This window comes from Myripristis murdjan, chromosome 9, assembly GCF_902150065.1.
Source record: "Myripristis murdjan chromosome 9, fMyrMur1.1, whole genome shotgun sequence".
NCBI lineage: Eukaryota > Metazoa > Chordata > Actinopteri > Holocentriformes > Holocentridae > Myripristis > Myripristis murdjan.
Window position 1 is genome coordinate 24507965 of NC_043988.1, and position 24122 is coordinate 24532086.

Sequence of the window (24122 nt, forward strand, 5' to 3'; positions counted from 1 at the left end):
TGTTCGCCCCAGGCTTGGGGTTGGGTACTCGGGCTGGGAAAGCTTGATGGTAGTGGTAACTATAATTTGCGGCTATAGTTATGACACACAACCAGATTATGCTTTCTGAACAAACAGCATATGGAGTTTTGTGGTGGGAAAAAACATTTTAGAGATGAAGTCATAACAAAAGGACCAGTGCTCCACTGGCTATTTGACATTGAATGAATTTGATCCCCAGGCAGCAAAAATGATTGGTCTGGCATGGTGTTACACAAAAGGCGCACACGAGCACGTACATACATGCACACATAAACAGACTCACACACACACACACACACACACACACAGACGCGCACACACACACACACACACACACACACACACACACACACACACACACACACACACACACACACACACACCCCATCCTATTATTTGTAAAGCCAAAGCTCTGGACTGCTCTGATTGAGTTTCCACTTTGGAACAGGAGCCGACACAGAGGCATTAAGGGGGCAGATGACCTCACTCCTTTACTGTACAATATTTCTAAGTGAGTGAGAGGGGGATTAGGCCTGGTAGGATCTGTTGGTTTGTGGTGAGCTATTCAAAGCATTTGCCAGGCCGGACAGAGGGAGGGATGGAGAGGATGGTGGGGTGGTGGTTAGTCAGAGGTATTTCAATGTTTAATAAAAAGGCTTGCTAATACAAACAACTCTCTGGAGAGGATTTACTGTTTGTCCTCGCTATTAGTCTCTCTTTCCAGCCCTTGTTTTCCCTGTCAGAATGGTCACACCGTTCCAATACTCCATCTTTTACCCTGCTCTCTTCTATCTATCTATCTCTCTGTCCAACCTCCCTAGCTGTGTCTATAGCATCTATTTCTACCAGTCGTTCCTTCTCTATCTGTCCCATCCTGTGACAAATTCGTTCTCTCTTGTATGCTGCCTCCTCCCTCCCCCTCCCGTCCTCTCTTCTTCCATCTGGTCTTGGTGCTAGCATGCCAGCTTTCCCATGTGGAGTTATGCCTCTTATACCTACTGCCTATAAACAGCTTGGACTCTGGTCCCCTGCAATATGGTCCCCAGTCACCCCCTGACCATGCATATGATGGCATATGACTGGGTATCATCATTATTATTATGTAAACTAGGCACAAAACGGTGTTTCACCAACTGCACCGCATATTAATTGCTTATTAATTTGTTTACACTGAAAGCCATTGTCAAAGTTCCCTCTGGATTAGCAGTGGGATCCATTGGTTACATAGTTTATTACCTGGCGAACCCCTGATTATATGCACCTGAGCTTAGGTATTCCTATGTGAACCAAGACCATGTATCAAATTTAATAGGCAACTTTCAGGAAACATTATGCATATATGCTGTATGTCCATTGCAAATCCCAAGTCAGCCATTCACTTGACTGATGAATCATTAATGCTATTATGCATGACCTGCATTTTAGCAACCGCATCCCCTCTGTATAACCACACATTTCACATAATAATCACATCGGATGCATGATAATGTAAAATGTGGCCCTTGGCTGCCTCTATTTTAAGTTGCGCAGCGTTCACTGTGGATCTGATTTAAATATGCATTACGTGGTTTCACTGGGACCCTAACCCTGACTTGAACCTGCTTTAGCATCACATTTGACACACTGAACCTCTGTCGTTATATTGCGACTCATTGGGATGTGAACCTTTAAGCAAGGGTTCACACTATAGTTCATTCCCTTATGCATGTGCCAAGGAAAGCTCAGACGCAGCCTCTGTATCGCGACTTCTCATTGATAATTCATCTAGGGGACCAGCAGGAGTTAAACACACAACCTCATAACCTTTGGCTCAACTAAGTAGGCTTTAATTAGTGCAAGACGCCCTGTCATTGTCTTTTACGTCACCGTTACTGCACAGTCTTTAATGCTGATGTGTCTGTGTGAGATCACAGCAGGACATGAACCCAAGACCTCGAGGAAAGACGCGAAAGATGCCAAACAACAGTCTGCAGTGGGTGGAGCTGGGTGGGAGTTGAGGGTGGGGGGGTGGGGGGTGGGGGGTGGGGTTCCATGCTCAAATCCATTAGATGTCAAAAGTGCTTGGATAGCGTTTGTGCTTAGACAGGTTTAATTGTGCAACTCTGCATCTGCTTTTGCGATTACGGTTGTGTATGATAGGCAAATCAGATAAGCAGATTAAACATACCCTCACAGATATGGAAAGAGGATGCTGCTGCTGTTGTTGTTTTTTTTGTTGGTTTTTTTTCCGGTTGCTTTTCATGGGAATTTTGTTATCTAGAATTTAAAATGCATTGTCTCTAGTTGAGGTTTTATCACACACTGGGAAAAGATTAATGATAAGTGGAGGCATGTAATTTCTCAGTCATCTCCATCATATGAATATGTTAAGTTTTGATATCTTTAAAACATATATGCATACAAGTTAAACAGTATTTTTTGGGCTTTCATCCTGTATCTAAAATGCCAACACAGCTCTATTTCAAGCGCATTTTTATCTTATCTATCTGTATTGTACATGTCCTTGTTTTTTCCTCGGTTTTACCATGCCCATGTTTTCAGTCTGATCAGGAGATAGGGGTGGGTAGTGCGGTTTTGGAGAATGATTGCCCTCCTTCATGCTATCATTGTGACCAGTGGAGGGTGAGGAAGATGAGAGGAGGAGGAGGAGGAGGAGGAGGACTGAGGGGGGTTGAGGAGGACTGTGAAAAGCTGTCATGCGTGACTGTGATCCTGGTTGACAGTTGGTCCGCTCTGTTTCACAGATCTCCTTACTGCCTGCTTGGTGGTCTTTCAGGGAAAAAAAAAACAGGTCTCAGTGCAGCTTGCCTCAGAAAATAACCTCTCTCAAACTCTCTCTCTCTGTTTCTCTCTCTCTCTCTCTCTCTCTCTGTCATATGATGGCCCACAAGCATGGTTACCCCTCACTGCCCTGGTCCTGGGCCATGTGATTGGGACTACAGCCTCATATCTGTACTAAACCTAAGTGATGTCAGATACTGAGAAATGGGAGAAGGCACCGACCAAAGTTTTTGTGTGAAAACATTTCAGCATGTTTTTTTACATTATTGTTGGATTGTTGTAGTCATTTTACATAAGCTGACATTCCATTACAGTAAAAGTATGAATAATTCTGTTTGTGTCAACACCTCTGGCAATCAGTCCCGTGCCAGCTATTTGTTTAACCAGTACAGCATTTGAGGCTCCCGGGGTTCTTGCTTGGTATTGTTTGATTTTGCTCCGGGCCACAGTGTCGGCTTCCCGTAGCCGACACTGTGGCCGAACACAGGCTACCTTGTGTTTGCAGGTGCATCTGTAGTAGCTTTTCTGCGGCTTTGTTACTTTGTTAGGTGTGGTGCGCCATGGCCTGTTTTCAGCTGCTGACCATGATGTCTCTGTTCCCTGCAGATCAGCCTTTGAGCAGGACGTGGAGCATGGTAACACAGATGGCCTGGGAGACTGCCAAAGTAAGCAGGCCCTCTTCACTCCATCTTTCCATCTCTCTTCTATGCTCTTTCCCCTCCTGTTCCTCTCTTCTCTGTTAACTCGGCCTCCTCTCTTCCCCCAGCCCTCCGTTTCCCTTCTTCACTGCTGTCACCTTTTTGTCCCCGTCTGTTCCACCCTCACAATCCTCTCTTTCAGCCTCTTCCATCCATCTGTCCCTTTCAGCGCTTAGCCTCTTCTCTCCTTCCCTGCTGTTTCTCTGGTCCCCCCAGCCTTGATGGGGCTCAATAGAGTGTTGTGTCCCATAGGGCAAGGACTGGGTTCCTTCTGCAAAGTACGAGGGGAGCACAACAGAAACATTCAGCGCCACACAGGGAAAGGGTTTTACTCACACGTGGCCCTACAGCTCATTTTGGAACACAACACAAGGCACAGGGACCTTAAGTCCAGCCATCCGCTCAGTGCAGGCCTGTCGAAAGGTCTCTTTGACGGTGAAACCCCACTACACACTAAAAATCCAGATGGCATCACATCGCACTGATGAACTGGTCACATTTGGGAGCGTCCACTGTGGTTCACAATGGGCTTGTCTCTTTCAGCCCAGTTACAAAAGCAATATTTAGAAATCTATGAGCTAGTACAAAACTTTTCAGTAAGATCAGCTGGCGTAACTGAGACTAACTACCCAACTAACTCTGAAAGACTCTTGGAAAACATGGTCTATCCATGGTACGTTTCTAGGCAACATGAATGCCACCATGTTGCTGGTTTTGTATTTTCACTTCTGCCGCAATGTCTAGCAAGGGAGCTGTGAACTTTCCAGATCTGTTAATTTTTAATGAAAAAACATAAGCTGCTTGTTTTTTTCATCTTTACACTCACTTTTATTACAAGGACAATGAGTTAGGTATTCAGGTTTGTTCATGTTTATTTTTATTATTTGTTTGTTTATTCATTTATTTTTGATTTGGGATTATTCATGCTATCAGCTCCAGCAACCAGAAATACAACGACATCTGCAAAAATGGTGTAACTAAGTGATCTGATGAAAGAAATACGCCTCTAAAAGCATAGATCAGCATGATCCGAGTCTGATGTGGCTGCTGTGTCTCTGTGTCTTGTCCAACTGTGTGCGTTATTTAAATCACTAAACCATCTCGGCCAGTCAAAATGATTTTACAGCAGAAAGCGCATGTATTCAGTGAGAGAGAAGCAAATGTAGGAGAAAAAGAAAAAGAAAATGGTGTTTTAAAGATAAATTGGTATTTGTGCAAAATAATTACCTAGTAAAACTGCTTGGGTTTTGTTGTGCCTAATGTTACTTCAATTTTGCAACAAGCACTTTATGTTACTGGTAGATTACTAATAAATGCTCAGGAGAAAGAGCCAGTCTTGTTTAGATGAGGAATGAAGTGAGCAGAATTTTATTTTCATTCCTGTTTTTGAGAGAAGCTCATTTTGAGACTTTTATTCATGAGTAGGCCTGCGTATTTATTTTTTCTTACTTGTACTTTATTTCATTTTGTAGTTATATACTCACAAATGCACATATATAGACCCTCAACACAGAAAATGTGCATTTGATCCCTTTCTATTCAAATTTTAATTCAAAAATATCTGTCTCTGCGTGATTGTTTGTGTCTCTGTGGGTAAACGTTTTTTGATTTGCCAGAAGTCGTACAGAGCCGCTTGGGATGAGCCGCTCGAGATGCAAGAGAGACTTCAGAGAATTCTGACGTTAAATCACTCATCTTCGTTCACTTCATCTCAATTTGGTTTATTTACCCAGAGAAAATGAGGGTGACGCATATTCCCTTCAATTTCATCAGTATATTTAGTCAAGGGAAGCCGTAGCATTGGACATTCATTAGCTGTAGAAGTCATATAGATCTCCTCTGATGAGAAGTTGGGGAGAGTACTGAGCAGGTAGTCGATTTTGAATTACTTTAAAAGTCATGGCTTTTTATCATGTTAAAGCGTAGGGCTTCTCCACCTTTGCACGGAATAACACATTTTCCCCCTTTTTTTCTTTTCTTCTTCTAGATACCTTTGTGGCTCTGAATGGTAAGTGTACCGTACCACATATAGGTAATCAAATAAAAGACAGGAGAGCTGCATTTCATCTCCCCTGACTGTTTAACTTCAGCCCCACCCCTTCATCCAATCAATCAGTCATTCCCTCTCAAGGAAATGAAAACTCCGCCCACATGTATATAACACAAGGTTATTAATGACTCAAGGTTTTGACTGAACTCGTTTCATTCCTTCTTTTTAATAGACGTTCTGTCCGGTTATCAGAGTAATGGAACGGTGCCGCATGGTCAGTCCATCTCACTTTTTATACGCCCTCCTCCAGCCCCCAGTGTTTAGGATAAAGAACATGGAATTAGACTCACGACAGCTGAATCAGAATCCCTGCCTGATTCTGATTCTGTCAGCTCTGTCAGACTTGTCCTCCTGCTCCTCCTCTTCTGCCCCTTCCCGTCCAATAGCATCGATTAGTCCTGACCTTTGCTTCCCTAATTGGATGGATCTGGTTGTTGGTAGTTGAGAGCTTGGTGGCGAGGGGATGCATCAGCATGCACGTTTAATCGTACATCTGTTGACAGAGGGAGAGTGTTTAAACTCGCCTGTTTAGAGTGAGAGGAGATCAGATCTGTTTCTGCCAACCGCAAGCAAGCATTCTGTGGCTGGCACAGACTATCCACACACTCACAGACCGGGTATACAAAAGAGGCAAATGTAAACACGCATGGATGCGCGCAGACGTTTACGCATTTAGATGCATAAATTTATGTGTACACATGCATACACCCGTGCAAACACACACACACACACACACTCACACACACACACACACACACACACACACACACACACACACACACACACACACACACACACACACACACACACACACACACACACACACATACACAGACATGCACGCCTTTAATCTCTGGGTCACTGTAGCAAATACATTTTCTCTCATAATCATACAACACAATGTCACAATCACACTTCAGTGAGAGTGTTTAGAGCACATTCAAGGTGCTGGCTGATTGATGCCATTTTCCCACCACTAAGTCTTTTTAAGGAATGATAAACAGATGTGATTAGCCTGCAGCAATGTCACATTTATCCATAGCACCTACAGTGTATACACATACACCTCTACACACACATGCAGACATGCATGCACGCACACACTCACACCCCCCCAGCCTTCTTTCTCTCTGTCTGATCAGGAAACACATTATCTTGGTTTCAAGAGAATTTTTCTCTCTCTCTCTGTCTCACGCACACACACACACACACACACACACACACACACACACACATGCGTACATGTACACACCTTGCAGCTGCCAGATCAAAACAGTCAGATCCATACAGCATAGCAAGAATAGCTATTTTGAAGTAATTCCAGATAGCCTAACTCCCTCTCGAACCCCCTTGTGGCTGCACCCCCTCTGTGATTCTCCCACCTGTAGTAGATACAGGGTCACTGAGAAAGCGATCTATGTTGGTGTGCACCCCTATCGTGCTGAATGTGCTCCCACAGGCTTGGCTGTGTGTTTTGAGGAACACACACATACATGTATACATACACAAATACACACATACAGTACTGCACACACACCTACAACATCAAGTTTACACACCCACCCCCACCCCAAACAAGTCTAAGCCATTGCCCCAGCCCCTCTGTCTGTCTGTCGGCAGTTGATATGGATTTGAAGATAAATAAATGCCCCTTCTTCTCTCCTCTACTCCAGACTAGACATCCGCGCCTCTCTTTTAATCTGTAGAGAGAGAGGGATGTGCATCCGTCGGCAGTTTAGGGCTTTTTTTTTCCCCTTCCTGATCCATGGAGGAGCTGAGGCTCCAAGCCCCTCTCTCTATGTGTGTCATCTGCCTGAATTGCACTTCCCCTGGCGGTGGGGGGAATGAATTATAAAATAGGCCTGTCACACTAATCTCTCAGCCTTGGGCCAATAGTTAAATAAATCATTTTAATGATTGCCATGCCACACGGAGGAGGGGGCTTTGGGTGGTGTTGTGTGTGGGTGTCTGTTGTGTATAGTCTACCAACAGCACCAACACAAGATCATTTAAATGGCCCCTTATTGAAAAACATGCACAAACACATATTGTTAAGCTACACACACACACGGCTGAACACAGAGTCCTGTCACCGTCTCCGTGGAAGGAGCGTGTTAAAATGGGAATCAGGGGCTAAGCACCACTGAGGCTGTTGATTAAAGTGTTGTCACTCTTCATTTACAGAAGATTCTTTTACTTGTGGCTTAAATACTGCAATCTATAATGCAACAACTCCCATATCTTGCAGCATAGCAAAATGTGGCTTATACAAAATTGTGTATGGTGACTTAAGTATAAGCATGTGGGCCGGTAATGTGATTAGTATGGTGCAGAAATAAACAGTCAGGTTAAACAGAGGAAGCTTAGTAATATGCACAAAGTCAGCCCATGAAAGAAAATGGAAAGAAAATGGGTATGGATGTATTGAGGCAGCCAAGAAGATGCAGGCAAAGACACAGATAAAAAGCTGGGGAAATGCATTGATAGATGGAAAGGTGATGGTCATGATGGAAGGTGAGAAAGAAAAGGTACCGTGTCATAGATGTGAGAAATCGAAACCTCAAATATATGTTTATGAATTAATTAAGTCTTTGCAGTCCATACAGTGCGTTGATTTCCAGGGAGAGCACGTGTGCTATCCTTGTTACAGGCTCATCATCACCACAACATCATAGCTGAATTGTGATACCCCTTTTCAAATGTCGGCCAGCAGTCCAGATACCAATTAAAGAATTTAATTACAGGGAGGAGTTAGATCAGAGGAAATTCATTAACTCTTAATGACACATTTCTGATGATCGATCAAGCCATCTTGTTGTTTAGCTCCTTGAAAGGCCCAGTGCTAAAGAAAGACTTTCTAGATGGATAGAAGTTAAACACTGAAAGGAGAGGAAAGCAGGAGCAAACAGGAGATAAACAGGAGATGGAGTGTGGGGAGAGGAGGAGAAGAGAAATGATGAGAGCAGATGAGATCAGTGGAGAATGAAGGGAAGAAGAGGGGATGACATGAAAGGAGGAATGAGAGGGGAGGATAGAAGAAACAAAGACAGAAGTCTTCCATCATGAGGTGGAGGGCTTTAATTTCAAGAAGTGGAGACAAGTTAACAGTGTAGCCTACATCAAAGTGAATTGAATATTGCTACAAGATTGAAGAGTTAGATTGAACAGAAAAGGCACAAGAGCAGTAGGGGAGGAGAAGCAGAGGAGAGCGCAGGCAGCAACAGTTAACAATGAAAAGAAGTTAGAGACACAGACCGTTAGGTGGGAGCGATGGAGAGAACGCTTCTCACTTGCCCTTTATATCAAAGGTAGACACCCCATGGTGATTGTGGGGAAAGATGATTGTACTCTGCTCTGTTCTGACAGGCCTAAAGGAGCTTTGACATGTGAGTGAGACAGGAGAGACAGGGAGAGAGACAGAGACAGAAAAAAAAGGGAGAGAGAGACACAGAGAGAGGTCACATTTCTTTTGAGAAACACACACTCAGATACATCCACACACACACACACACACACACACACTCGCTAATGAGTTGCCCAGGGTGACCAGGGAGAAACACTTTGTTGCCTCACACAGCCCAGCAGCTGTCCCTGTTTGTGTGAGCGTATGGAAAGAAGGAGACATTTAAATATATATATAGATATGTGTATCTGTGAAGGGAAAAGATCCAGTGTGTGTGTGTGTGTGTGTGTGTGTGTGTGTTTGTGCCTGTGTGCCTCCCTGCTCTCTGCTAGCCTGTGCTCATGTGCTTTGAAGCCTGACTGCCCTGAGCCTTAGTTAACCTGTGTTGTGTCCGGCAGGCCACCATCACCATCACCACCACACCCTCCCACTCCCCACGTCCGCCCTGCCCGAGGCCGCAGAGGGGCCCCTGGGGCGGGGCCGCATGGTGGAGCGGAAGGACCCCCCCATGAGCTCAGACAAAGGGGAGGACCCCTACATGGCCGTGCCCTCTCAGACTCAGCCCGAAGCCAATGGTAAGCCTTGGAACGCAGCAATGAGCAGTCAGTTTGGTCCATTGTCACCTGTGGCAAGGGAGGGAGGCGGGGGGAAGGGAGGGAGGGGAGTAAAGGGAGGGGAGGGGTTCATGAAATTGAGATTTACTGCTGCCTGGCTGCTTCCAGCTGACTGGGTGGAGAGATAGCGCATCGCTCTCTCTCTCTTGGGGACAAATTGCCTCACACCAAACATGTAAACCCCCCTCCAACCCTCTACGCCCTCATACATACACAAACACACACCCATGCATGCACATACATATGCACATATATGTACAAACACAAGCGCACAGGCAGGCTCATTGCGACACGCGCAAACACGCTCACCCAGTCGCGCGCCTGTAGGACAGATTTATTAGCCGCCTCTCTCAGGAGATGTAATATCCAGACCATTACGCTCTGAAACGCAAGATTGCAATGTATTTATTTCCACGAGAGGATGGCCCCAGCCCAAGCTCTGTCATGCTTTGCGACACAGTGACATGACATTGAACGCCCTTTTCTCCCTGTGTTAACAACCTGCCTAATGCTGCACCACCCCAAGGACAGCTCTCCGGATAAATGAGAGAGAGAGAGAGAGAGAGAGAGAGAGAGAGAGAAGGAAAAAGAACGTCAGGGAGGACGCAGATGGAAAATAAATAAATTAAAAAAAAAAGGTCACTGCTGTGCTGATCCATGTTTTGCCCCTTAATGAAACACGCAGGCTCATCACAGATGCTATTGAAAGGACATGCAACATGTCCCACTACCATTACATGATTCATGCTATTAGAGGCAGTATCACCATGGATATAGGTAGATATTGACTGTTATTAATGATTATTATACATGACTGCTGTCCTGGAGGATATGAGCAGCCAATGAACTGAAACTAAGGTGCGGTTGTTGACCTTGAAGTATCCATAGACATAAATGTGCTAATGAGCTCCCAATGAGACGCCATGAATTTACAGTAAAAATATGTCATTTCTCATAATAAAAAAACACACATATATAACATAAAAATTCTGTATTAATCATAAGTTAGTTAGCTTTAGGCCTTTGTCAGTCATAGCTCACACAATCCAATATCTAATATTCTTTAAAAACAAAAGCCTCTGTGAGGTGGTTTGCAGGGTGGGGCAGTAAATGCAGCGTGTCAGCTGGAAGCAGTAAGGCACCAGTGGGTCAAACCAAGCACAATGGTGGCAGAGACTTCAGACAGCATGCCTACAGCCAGCATCACAACATGCTGTCGCTCCCCTTGTTGCCTTTACCTGAGCCGATGTAATGTTACTGAGTCCTCGCAAGGAAAAGGTTCTGCTGTATTTTGAGAATCAAATTGCTCCAAAGCAAAAGCTAAAAGCTGCCTCGTGACGAAAACACAAATGGATTTCTCTGGAGATGGAACCTTTTCCTTATTTTGGGAATGTGGGCATTTTAGCCGGGCCCGCTCAGGTAACTGCAACAAGGCTTCACATTTCAAAACAATGCTTCTTGCTGTTTTTTTCTGTATTATTATTATTGTTATCATTATTATTATTATTTTAATAGGATACCTTTGCAGCTTGTTTCAGTATTTATCAGTTCTATTTCAATTTCAGCTCTACAGTCTCTTTTCTTTTTCCTTTTCTCTAAAAGTAAGCTCTGATGAGATTTGTCTGTTTTTGTTGGTTTCTTGTGAGCATTTCTTGATATTTTGCATGGCTTGGTTTGAGACTGTGTCTTCTTTTGCTATTTATATATTTGCCTTTTTTACTGCTTTGATTGCTTTGATGGTATTAAGCACAATTTTGCCTCCATGCAGCTTAATGCTTTTCAGCATGGCAAATTGAGCACCACAGTCAACAGTATTCATTTCCCTCTCCACCCATCCTGCTTCCTCTTCCTTCCTCTCGCCCTCAATATTATTGGCTTCAGGTGTCAACTGTACTGTGAAAACTTAGCAAACTGAATATGTGAAAGTGGAAATTAAATCAATATACAGAAATGATTATGGATTAAGACACTAAATATGTCAGAAAATGAAATGAGCCATCTAAATCTGTATTTTAGCCCCATAGAGATTAATCCATGCAGCACATTTTACAGGAGGAAAGAGGGATAAACACTGAGCTACACTGTCAATCTGGCAAGTTAAGTCAAAGTTTGTTACGCTTGAATGCAAATGTGAATATTTATGCGTCCCCAAAGTTGTTAGGAAGCCTCTTCCTGATTTAAAAGAAATTAGAATGACTCCCCAACTTTTTCATTTGCAGTTGAGACATTGTGGGATGTTATCTGCTAATGAATATTACAGTGCTGCCAATATGTATTAGCCTAACACCACCAGAGCAATTAGAAATGCTGCAAAGTGATGAGTATTCACACACTGATGATATTTAGCACCCAGCAGCATCATTATCCAGCATTCCAGTGGGGTCCTCGCGGTTGCCAGGTGGTCGCTTGTGTTTCACAGTACATTTGAGCTCGGTTTTTGTGTCTGAATCTGTCTACCTATCAGTCTGGCCTTCATCTGTCTGGCGACGTTTGCCACCTCTCCCGTGACCCCCTTCCCTCCTCCCTTCCCCTCTCCCCCTTCCCCTCTCGTGCTCCCATCTCTCTTCACCGCCCCCGTTCCGCCCGCCATCCCAAAAAATCGCCACCGCCGCCACTTTCACCATCTGCTGCCATTGTGATCAGTCTCCCTTCCACAGGACCTCTCATCCGACTGGGATGGCATGTTCCAAGGCTATACCTTACCTAGTGCAAATGAATTCCTGAGCAAATTTATGGAGCCTTCTCCCCCCTGCCCCCCCAACCCCTCTCTACTCCTTCCCTCCCTCCTTCCTCCTCCTCCTCTTCCTCCTCCCCCATTTCCGCGCCTCCTTCTCTCTCTCTCCCCTTGTACCCTGCCTCTTCTCCAATTGGAGTCATATCTCTTCCCCTGTCTGCAGGAATGAATCCTTGCCCTGCTCTGCTCTGCTCTGCTCTCTCTCTCTTTCTGTGTCTCTCTCAACCTTCCTCCCCTCCCCTCTCCCAACACCCCCACCTCTACCTCCTCCCCCTCCTTCAACCCGACCTGTAGCCACCGCTGTGTTGCTCCAATTTATGGGTTCATTACAGAAACTATCTAGGGGGGAGGCAGAGGGGAGAGGTGGAAGGAAAGAGGGATGAAGAGAGAAAGACTAGGGCATAGGTGAGATGAGCGAGAGACCTGGGAAATGAAGGAGGCGACTTAGTGTGTGTGTGAGAGAGAGAGAGAGAGAGACAGAGAGAGAGAGAAAGTGGTAGGGAATGAATTTGATAAAGATTTAACAAAAGGAGGAAGACAGAAATATGACAGTGAAGGTTAGGAGCAAGAAGTAAAGAAAATAGAAGGGAGATAAACAGACTGACAGGTAAGACGTAGTATCTAACAACCAGCAGTGGGACAAGAGAAAAGAGAATGAGAGTCGGAGAAAGATATAGTGATGTAGGTGAATGGGCGGGGATGAAAACAACAGGCCTCTCCGATTCTCTAGATTCCCTCTCCGCTGTCTGTTTTCACATAAGACCACAGCTCTAACCTGTGCGGTCTATGCTCTCTCTTATACATGCACACAGATTATGTCAGCTCCCTGCCAAGGGTTGAAATATATTTAGCTCAAAATGAAACAGAAAATCTATGGGTTGCATCCTCTGAGATGTTTTTGTTCTCACTGTGATTCATCGAAGGAGTAAATATCTCTTTGCCGAAGATAATGCAGTGAATGTGTTCACATCTCGGTAGCTTTAAACTTGATTTGTTGATTTAATTCAAACCCATAGTGACTTTATTTTTCAAATATTGTGTTCCACAGACACCAATTTTACCGAAAAGTTACTTCATGGCCAAACAAGAGATAAATTATTGAGAAATGTGATTTCCATCCATGTCAGGATTTCACAGTAATACGGACTGTCTGACAGCTGTGGTGAGAGGGTTATTTTCAGCTCCAGGCAGCTCTCTGACACCGGTGTGCCAAGGTGAGACTGGCATGATAGGGGCAGACTATGACCCCTCTCACACTGGGGTGCCAATTTCCTCATGCCAAAAGTCTTGATAGCAACGACATCTCTCTTCATTTTACACTTTGGTTATTATTGGAGGCCAGTTAAGGAAAGATGACGACATTTCTGCAAACTTAAGAAAGTCAGAAAGACAGATCGCAAAGCAGATCTGTGAATTATACTAACCATCATATAATGATAAATAATAAACCCTATAGCTCACTTTCCTGTAATTTTTTTCATACTATATGATTAACTACATGATTTTGTGAGAATAACTCTTGCTGGCCATTGATTGTACCAGGCCCTTACGAGGCAGATGAATTACTCACATCTCACTGTGAATCATAAGAGAAACAGTGGATTGGATGTGTTCCCGGGGTTACGCACTTCCCTGACTGACGTCAAACCATAAGCCATAATTTCCTTCCCTGATTAGCTTATTGTTCTCCCAGACTGGTTTTGTTTTCTAGCACAGTGCACAACACTGTTTATTTTTCCATTTTTCTGTTTGGTTACGCTTTTCACAGAGAGACCTCCTGGCAGTGTTCGTTCATATGATTGCTGACTTGCACCATAGGTTTGCATTGTGTTTTGGCCATGTGAGTCTGCACCCACTACATTTCAACCCACTATTTGTCTTTATGAAGCTCGTTTCAGGTTTTTGAATCCACATTCAGTTGTCTTTTCTCTACCCTGAGCTGAATTGTAACACTCAGGGTCACTATGTCTATGAGTGAGTCACGCATCAATTGGACACAAACTGTGTCTTTGTTTGCTCTGATGCTACGTAGGGCCGATTTCACATCAAAGTGAGCTCTAATTATGAATGATTATTGACTCCTGCAGCTCACAGGTCACTTACAACTCAATGGAATACCACATACTGAGCATTTGAGGACAATAAACCATAGATGTCAGGGGCCTGCCACAGATTTTCATCGGTCATAGTGTGATAAAATATGCCCTAATAGGTCACCATCTGTATAATAGTGACTTATCATGAGTGAATATTAATGAACAATACCGTCAACCTTGTGGAAAGTCGCACAGAAGCGCAGACTGAAGTTTTCTCTATTGAAAATAATCAGCTAATATTTATTCAAATTTTTAGAGAATCACACTATGATTACAGCGCTTGCTGCAAAGCTCAATGTGCACCCCATCGAGCCGGTCTTGCAAATTACAGCTGTTACGTGAAAACCCTTTGTCTCCCAAATGTCAACATGTGATAACAGCAAAATTCAGAAATAATTGTTGCATCTATTATCCATACAGAGCAATGGCTCTTAATAGCTATATTGCCCATGAATACGTGCTAGTGTTAATTTGTGGAATTGTGTAGGTGATGGAAAATGTTCCCAGGTCGATTAAATCTTCATTGATTGCCGATGAGCGTGAGAAACTGCAGTATGTATGCATGGAGGTGCATAGGTTAGTACTTTGGTGTAATACCTGAGTTGCATGATGATATAATTAGCCATTTAATTACACTTTAACCAGCTAATCAGCATGCAGTACATTGCACTCAGAATTGTCTGATGAATGCTTTAATTTTGAATAACACCATTAATGTTGCAAGTGCCTCTTAGAACACAAACATACACAACAAGCCTTAATGGAATAATATCCCGACTAGGGATTAAATAGAACTTAATGAATTGCTGTCATCATGCAAATAGCTAGCGCCTCTTAAAAGACGACAACAATCGGGCTCCTGAAAGTAAGTGAGAAGTTTCAAAGGGATCGCTCGTTGCTGTGAAGGCAGAGTAAATGTAACCCCCCCAAGTCCCTTCCTTCTTCTCTCCTTCGTCTTTCCATCCTCTCAATCGGCTCTCTATGTATTTTAGTTGTCACAAGCCACTATCTCATCTTTCACCAAGGGGCAGTGGCACATTAGTCAGTGCATTTATGTCTGATTAAGATTTGTATCATTTGCAGACAATGCCTTTGTGTGTAATGGCCTGTAGTCAGAGGTTAAGGTCCTCTCCATAACCTCTCTGTGATGTTAAACTGCCTTTGAAGTTTTCCCAACACCACACAAAGACAAGCTCTGTGGGTTTAAGTCAGTTGGTGCTTCTGAAGAGATTAAAAGAGAGCAAGAGTGTGTGTATGTGTGTCAAAGAGAGAGGGGGAGAGAGAGACTATTCACAAGTTCCAGTCACACCAGATTACAATGTTTCTAATTTACAAGTGAGTGTTGCCGACCCAGGCTGTTTTGACAGCGAGAAATATCTGAGTATCTGAGATATGTGTTTAATATCTGAATGTTGAGGCCTGGGGCGGTATGAAATTCAGATCAATTCAACTGCCGAGAGAAGTGTCGATCTGCAGGGTGTCTTGCAATGCATTCTGGGGGTAGAGTAAAGAGTCTAAACTAGAAGATTATAAGTCGCTGTATGGAACTCTACAAGACAAGACTAAAGCAGAAAATCAATGGATTTTAACAACACTTTGATACTTTTTTTTTTTTTCAAGGTCAGCTTGTGGAAGTTTTGGAAAGTTTCCCAATGGGTTTGCATGGTCACAATTGGGCATCTAAAAATAAGAGTGAAGCAGCGTAGCCACCTCGATTTAAAAGCCTGAAGTCCTCTGATTCGACAGAGACAGTGCCAGTGTCCTCTATGGCTACTCTCATTCTCTTTGATGTTAGGATAAGAAACAATTGAGGCCATACTTGAAAGATGGAGGAAAGATGGAAATCTTCAAAGGTGGGTTTTTTCTCCTTCCCCCGCGGCCCCGCGGTAAGGTTGTGTTTAAACCCTCTGGAAGACGAACTCTGTGTGTGTGTGGGTGTGTGTGAGTGAAAGAGAGAGAGGGAGAAAGAGAGAGAGACATAAGTGAGGGGAATGAGAAAGTGTCAAAAAGCGAGAAAGAAAGAGGAAGACAGAGGGAGAGACCCATGCAGTGCAGGTTAAATAGGGCCTTAACCCGCACTCCCATGGCTGGACGAGAAGACAAAGACGCAGTTCCACAGCTCGCCGCCTCTCACCCTCTGCCAGCACGGACAATCCGCTTGGCTCTGCTGCCCTCAGGCTATGTTATTCAGTGTGAAATTCAAGTCTGTGGCCAAAGAAAGTTAACCTTTAGTGGCAATAAATTTGCTGTCACAAAAATTCCTAACAGTTTTGACTTACTCTTTCAGGAGGTAAGCACCGTAGACAGAGACGGATGAATGTATTTATATTTAACAATGATTATGGAAAATAGAGAGATTTGCCAGAGTTTTTGTTTATGCTCACATTTCTTTTTCTTGTGCAAATCTTTTTTTGGAGATTTTCAGGGCTCCTCACCTCAAGTGGAGCTCTGTTTCCACCCACAGTTCTTTTATTGTTGTCAGAGGGAAAACTTCAAACCAGCACTTCTCAAACGGTGCCCATCACCGCTTGCCGTTCCTGCCAAAGGACAATAACTCACAACGACCACAAGGTTATAATTACAGTCCTCCCTGTTTCCATTGAAGGGAACAGTTACCATATGCAAGCTGCACAGTGTGAAAGAAAACACCCTGCAACAAGACGAGAGTCGGAAAATGATTCATTATTCTGCTGGGGAGATAAGTAGCCAAACACAGGGGAAAAAACAATGAGAGATCTCGCTGATGACAAGCAAAAAGTCAGCGAAATGAAAGATAGCGGTGAGGAAAAGAATCCCTCGTCTTCAGATGTTACTGTATCGAGATGGGAAGCAGATGTTTTTTCAGACAGGCAGGTCATTTGGTCATCCAAGTTCACAATGTAGCGCACGTCAAACATTAATACATCACTACAGATAGCACTCATCGCTTCTCACACTGTGTTTACAGCAGGACAGGTCTTTGATAAGAGACTATTTTGGCCAGGCGACGAAGTTGTAAAATCTTTTGTTAAACAATGAATGAGGTATGGCTGAGCTGCATATTGCATACTTTATGTTTAAGCCAAAGAGAAAAGTTTGAAGTTTTGCTTTTACAGTGCATGAGGAATGGCCTAAGCATGAGTAATGGCTCTTTTTTTTTTTTTTTATCTGCGTTTTGCTTTAGAAGTAATGATTTGACTGAGGCATTGCGGAGTGCTTTATTTCAGCTAGGAAAACGGGTTTTAAGTCATGTTTTAGAGCTAATGAAGTATGACTGCAGTGAGTAAGGATTACGGGTAGTTTAACAGAGCCTGGATTCTGGTTCCATGAGAACAGATTACACTGCTGTGTCTGTGTTATGTCTTACTGAGGAGACACAGACATATTCTCTGAGTATGTCCTCAGTGACACAGCGGGCTGAAAAGCCTAAACACGATTAGCTGGCCCCTTCAGGATTTCACCGACTTATTGCAACTAACACTTCATTTTGCAGCATCTTCTTTTGAAAAATTACCAGGCAAATTGAAATACTTTATGTTGATGGTGTGTGAGGAAAAGTGTGATTAATTTAAACTGTATATTGTGAAAGGACAAAATTGTGATGATCTGCCTGCTGACAAGTGCTTTAATTAGACAGTATGCTGTGTGAAAAAAATTAAGATGTTTGCTTCAGAGCCTTTGATCGTATATGATATTAATGCATCAGACAAAAGCAATATATATACTGTCTTCAATTTATTTTTTGTTTTTTTATTACTATAACATTTTCTTTACATGTTCTACATCTACATATCAGTTACTAGTCATCCCATTAAAGCTAAAAACCCAGAAAGTCAACAGTAAAATGAATAAAAAGAGATCTAGAATCAAAGTTGTCAAAGGAAGGTCAACAATTAAAGAGTAAAAGGTCATAGCATGAAAGCAAGTCAATGAAACTGAGCTGAATTATAAAGCATTTCCACACATTTATATATTAGTTATTTATTAGTTATTTCACCACATAATGATGTCCAAAATAGCTGAAACTGTTCCATCTTGAAAATGAAAGTGTATCTTTATTTATTTATTCATTTAATTAATATAATATACAGCTTAGTCTCCCGTGTGTTTAAAAAAGCCTCTGGGATCACTGACTGCAAAGCATCAAAAATACACCAATATCAGTGAGAAAATAAACCTTTTTTTCTGAGTGAAAAAACATCAAAAACACACAGATATCACTAGGAAAATCATTACTTTTTGGTGTTACTGAAAAGCTTCGGCACACAAACGGCATGCAACAATGTTTTTTTTTTTATGAATATCTCTATAATGTACTGTGTGTATCATATGCTATGATATGAGACAATGTATACATCACGCACGCACAACAACACGTGTAAGTGAGTCACGTTATCATAGCACAAATGCATCGGTACAGTGTGGGAGCTTTTTACGTGATAGAACCCACCTGCCTAATCCCCTGTCTGTGGTAACTGATCTGTGTTGGCCGCAGGTCATGTGTGAACGTGTTGTAAATCTCTCTGGTGTGGACTGGTGTGTGTAACCCAGAGAACAGAGTGCTGCATTAGATATCCGCATTCATCAACAGGCGGGAGGTTATCATCTGTGTGTTCATGTGTGTGGGTGGAGGTGCATGTGCTCATGCACGTGGACGTCTGCGTGTGTGCGTCTGTTCGCGCCCATGCATGTTAGATTGTTGTTAACCCCGTTTTATTATACATGACCTGCTGCACCCACTCTCCCGCCACTGGAATACTTCATAGCTATGACTGCTTTTATTGAATTATCTTTTATTTGGCCGTATCGCAGCCCGTCTTTGCCAGTCCTTGAAAGTGGCGCTTTCATAAGACACTGATGACACAGCTCATTGGATTTAGCGCCTAATCAGTGGCTTTTTAATGTATTCTCTGTGATTCATGAGATTGGATCCAGGCTTTATGAAAAGTCGCCTATTTGCATCTATGAGAAGAAAGGGATTGGGTATTTCAGGCTCCTTTATCTCTGCTCATATCGTTTTTCATTTCAGCAGAAGGTTTTATCTCGGATTTAAAACGTGAATCATAATAACCCCACCAAAACACATTTTGAGTCTAAGATTGGATTTCCGGGAAATACTGAATGTTGTTACTTCAAGCTGTATCATTTGTGTCCATTCTGAATAGGTGTTCCTCATGATGGGATAAACCCTTCATTTGCATATTTTTCATGAAATTATTCCAACCTCTAATCTTTTTAGTCAGAAAATATCCCTTGATTAATGTAATTTAACTTGTTTCCCATCTTTTTGTTTGTTGTGATAATGTGAGTCTTATTACCTGCCCAAGAGCTCCTCTTTCTTATAAACAAGTCCCTGCGACACACACTAACAGTATCATTTCTCTGTATCATCCATCTAAATGTATCACGCTGAACGTCATCTCCACCTCTCTCTGCAGGTGTGATCCGTGAGAGCTATCAGAAGGGGCGTGACCAGCTTGTTCCCATAACCCTATTGGCTATAGCCGTCATCCTTGCCTTTGCCATGGGCGCTATCTTCTCTGGCATCATCGTCTACTGTGTCTGTGACCACCGGCGCCGCGACATGGACCTGACAGGCCGCAAGGAAAAGGACAGCCACCACCTCCACTCCCGCAGGGGATCCATGAACAGTGTGACCAAGCTGACGGGACTGTTTGAGACGCAGGCCAAAGACGGACGCCCTGAGGCAATCCTCACCCCTTTGATGCACAACGGGAGACTCACACCAAACGGGAAGATGCTGATCAAAGCAGACCAGCACCACCTGGACCTAGCCGCTCTGCCAACGCCCGAATCCACCCCCATGCAACCTCGCCGCAAGCCCAGTCGGGGCAGCCGCGAGTGGGAGAGGAACCAGAACCTCATCAATGCTTGCACAAAGGACATGCCACCTATGGGTTCCCCTGTTATCCCGACAGACCTGCCTCTAAGGGCCTCTCCAGGCCACATCCCTAGCGTGGTGGTCCTACCTCTGCCACAGCACCAGCACCAGCTTCAGCCTCACCTCCAGCAGCACCAGCAGGCCTACCAGCACGAGTATGTGGAACAGCCCCACCGCAGTGACCTGAGCATGGGCCACAGCGTCATGGACGACCAGGCGGCCACCCTGGAGTACAAGACGGTGAAGAGCCCCTGTCACAGCCTCAACATGGTGGATTCAGATGGGGTGCTGCCGCCCCGTGTGCCCCAGCGAGAGGCCTCCCTCACCGTCCCGCCTGCCGTCCCGCAGATGGGCAAACGCCTGGAGGTCCACTCTTCAGTCTACGGGCTCCGGAAAGGATCGGCATCCTCCGCGTCCGGATCCGCCGTCCTCAAGAAGCACAATACCAACTCGTCTAACTCCTCCCACCTGGCGCGACATCACAGTTTCAACCGTGTGGAGACCCCGCCCCCTGCGCCCCAGAGGGTAGACTCCATACACATGACGGCGCAGGGCATGTCTCTGTCGCGGCAGTCTGGAATGAGCTCCTATGGTTCACTGCCTCGAACGGGCATCAAGCATCTCAAGCCTGATGTCCCACCCAAACCCTCCATAGTCTCACTCTCAACAAAAGTCAAGTCCAGTGACTCCTGCACATAGTCAGTCAGCTAGCCAGTTAGTCCAATGTGAACGGACAGTAGTCAAAAGGTTTTCTGAAAGAAAAACAGGGAATACAACTTGCATCTCCTTTTAGTGTTTTTTTTGTCGGTGTACAGTACAGTGGAAAATGCAACACACTTTTTCTAAGAAAACGTTTTCTTTTTATATAAATATGTAAATATTATACAAATGGTTGTCGTCGTTCGTTGCCGTCATCGAGCTCAGGCTCTGGCTGGCTCCCAGTTCCTCTGTAAACACACATGGGAACACTTGCTACTGAAACCGAAGATGATGATGATGCCTGCCCTGAATATTTCACCCAATGACACCCTGTAGCATCCAAGACGGTGGCTCTGTTGTTTGTGGTGTCTTTGGCCACTGGGACTTGACTGATAATTTGTTTTCTTGACCAAGCTGGCAAAAGCACATAAGAAGACAGTCCAGTGATGCGGCGGTGAATCGTTGTACAGTACCGTGAGGACTGGGGGATGTAAGTCAGCAGGCATTTGGACCCAGAGAATGAGCTTGGACTGGAAGGACAGACAGCTGCCTGAGTTATGTTGGAAACTGTGAAAAGCCTCTCAGTGTTACAGCTATCCTGGACACAGCAATCAAGCCCTGCCTTGGTTTGTCTGAAAGCCTGGGCCAGAAGAGTCTTCTACTGTACTGGTTACTGAATAACACATGACTGTTAATACTAATAGCTTGTTGTATTTATTTTTATTAAGTGCTTTTGAAGAAAAAAATAAGACTGACTTTTTAGGCTCGGTGAGAGAGAGGACAGAGAAAAGATCTTTTAATATTAATTAATCAAGTGTGAAAAAAAAAACTATTTAAAGTCATTAAACTGGAGCCAGTAGAACTTTCTTGATGACTAAAGGTCCACTAGGTCCTACTGTGTTTTCAGTGGGACCCGGGGATTCTGCAGCTTGAGATATATGTGACCTCTTGTGTAGAGGAGGAGATATTTATTTAAACTGTGCCAGACAGGGACTTTTACCTTCACGGACCAGAATCTCCATTGTTTTAGACCAATCAGAAAAAAAAGACTTCTTGAATCTCACCCTTTCACTCCTCCAATGAGCATCCCCCAATCAGCACTGTGGTTTTGTATGAGTCGGTAACTTGAGTCCTGATTGGTTGCTGGCTCACTGGTGCCATCAAAGATCACTGTTGCATGTTGCAAAGAAATAACAGAAGCAGCTGCAGCAGCAACAACAACAACAGTATGGAATTCTGCATATACACATGCACATTGACAAAAAAAAAAAAAAAAAGAAGAAGAAGCTCGCTGCAAGTGACAGAGCATTGCCTCCCTCTTGAAACGTATCATCTTCTCTAGCCGCATCACACAGACAAGCAGGCAGAAAAGAAAAAAAATACAGTTAAAAAATCTGTTTATATTGCCTGTTTCTCTTCCACGTGTAAATTTGTGCCTTACACCCTAAAGTAGTGACAATGTTTTCTTTTATAGCTGTTAACTTTGTCTCCTTGTAGTATTTTTTATTTTCTTACATCATGATATTTCCCTGGTTTGATAAAAAGGCAATTAAAGAATGTAGGTGTTCTTGTTGTAATTTCGGTCCCTAAACACATTTACTTACAGCAGAGAGGAGAAGATAAGAAGGAGGGGGGCCCTTTCCTTTTTCTTAGTCACTCTCTCTCACACACACATACACATACACGCGCACAAACACACACGCATACACACATGCACACATGGACACACTCATCTTTGTGGTTCATTTCTGATTGTGCCATTAATGCGCTTAAAGCAACCCTTTATGTTGTGCTGGCAGTGTCGATGAAGATGTTGTGAGTGTTTTTAATTTTCTATTTTGTACAATTTAAAAAGAAGTCCTTGTATTTGTTTTTACTTTCTTTGTTTTGATGTCTGTCTGATTGGAGTGATGGTTAATTGACTGATTAATTGAACAATTAACATTTGTTACCTGAGAGGGCCTATGTATGTGGGTCTTGCTGGTGCACTGCAATAATAATGCAACAACACTGGTGAGCATACAGTATGAGAAACACAAAAAGCATCCGGTGTACTAACACAGATCCAAGCTTCTGGTGTGCATCATAATTCTCAGTTGGTAGGCAGTTGCATAAACAGGCTGGTTCCTGTGAAGAGAGATGACATATTAGAACAACAAAAAGTATCTTATGTAACCCCGCCCCCTCCCTTTTTTAAGAGAAAACACTCTTTGAGGAAATTAGAGATATGATTTTATCTTATTTCACTAACTCTCATGATCAAGGCCTTATGAATGGCTGAGAGTTTGACTAACACCAATCTGACCCCCTTTTTTTCCCCACTCCATTTTTACTTGATTTTTATCGATCACCCTCTCCAAACACTTAAATCAACGGAGCACTCCCTTAGTGTTATGTGTGTAGATAGGTAAAGTTTTCTCAATATAAAGCAATTTTCTGTCTCTCAATGGAGGAAAGCCAACTATTTTTTTCAATCCACAGCTAATGCGAGAAGAACCTGGAGGATACGTGAGCTGTTCCAAGGCAAACAGCAGGTGTTAACTCAGCTAACACACATGTACATAGACGGTTGCAGAATTCGGTTGCAAATGACTGGGTCATGTGCAGCAGATTAGGTTTAGTCAGTGGGAGTCGGGAGAAGTTGCCTCTTGTTTAACCTGGTCTGGGGTCAGTTTTGCACATTTTTCCCACAATTATTTAAGACGATGATCTTAAGAGGGCAAAGTGATCCAAGATTAGTGTGTGGGTAAATTCACTCCAGACTAAGGCCAGAGTTCCCACCACAACAGTGTAAACTGGACTCTTGGACATTGTACGGCCCTATTTTACACCCAACAGTGTGTCACATGAACCAGCCACTTTCCCAGACCCAGGATAACACTGATTGAAGACTAAAGATTTCTTGCACAGAAATGTTTAGTTGTCAGCTATTGAAGGCTTCAGAAAATGCCATGTCCATACAGAATGTGAACAAGAAGTTCTGTCTTCGCTGTCTGCAAAGGTCAGAATTTTAAATGTTCACATCCTATGAAGACGATTAAACGCTGCCGTGAGTGCATTTCAAATTCGGTGGAAGAGCATCGGGCGTTTTGATGTCAGAGTGGGGTTTGAACATTTAAAGTCTGAATTGGGCTCGACTGTGAAG

The 24122-nt window shown here is 43.6% G+C and overlaps 1 protein-coding gene across 4 annotated transcripts in view; it reads left to right on the forward strand.

Moving 5' to 3' along the window:
* Positions 1-22534, forward strand: part of sema6a (sema domain, transmembrane domain (TM), and cytoplasmic domain, (semaphorin) 6A) — a 109076-nt gene extending 86542 nt beyond the window's left edge. For 2 of the 4 annotated variants that reach the window (XM_030060396.1, XM_030060395.1), the window contains 5 exons: positions 3409-3467; positions 5488-5508; positions 5723-5764; positions 9352-9528; positions 19815-22534. In XM_030060396.1, coding sequence (XP_029916256.1) covers positions 3409-3467; positions 5488-5508; positions 5723-5764; positions 9352-9528; positions 19815-20977 — 1462 coding nt within the window. In that variant the 3' untranslated portion in view covers positions 20978-22534. The remainder of the gene's footprint in view (positions 1-3408; positions 3468-5487; positions 5509-5722; positions 5765-9351; positions 9529-19814) is intronic. The other 2 variants (XM_030060397.1, XM_030060399.1) reach the window with 2 other exon arrangements.
* The last annotated feature ends 1588 nt before the right edge of the window (positions 22535-24122 follow it).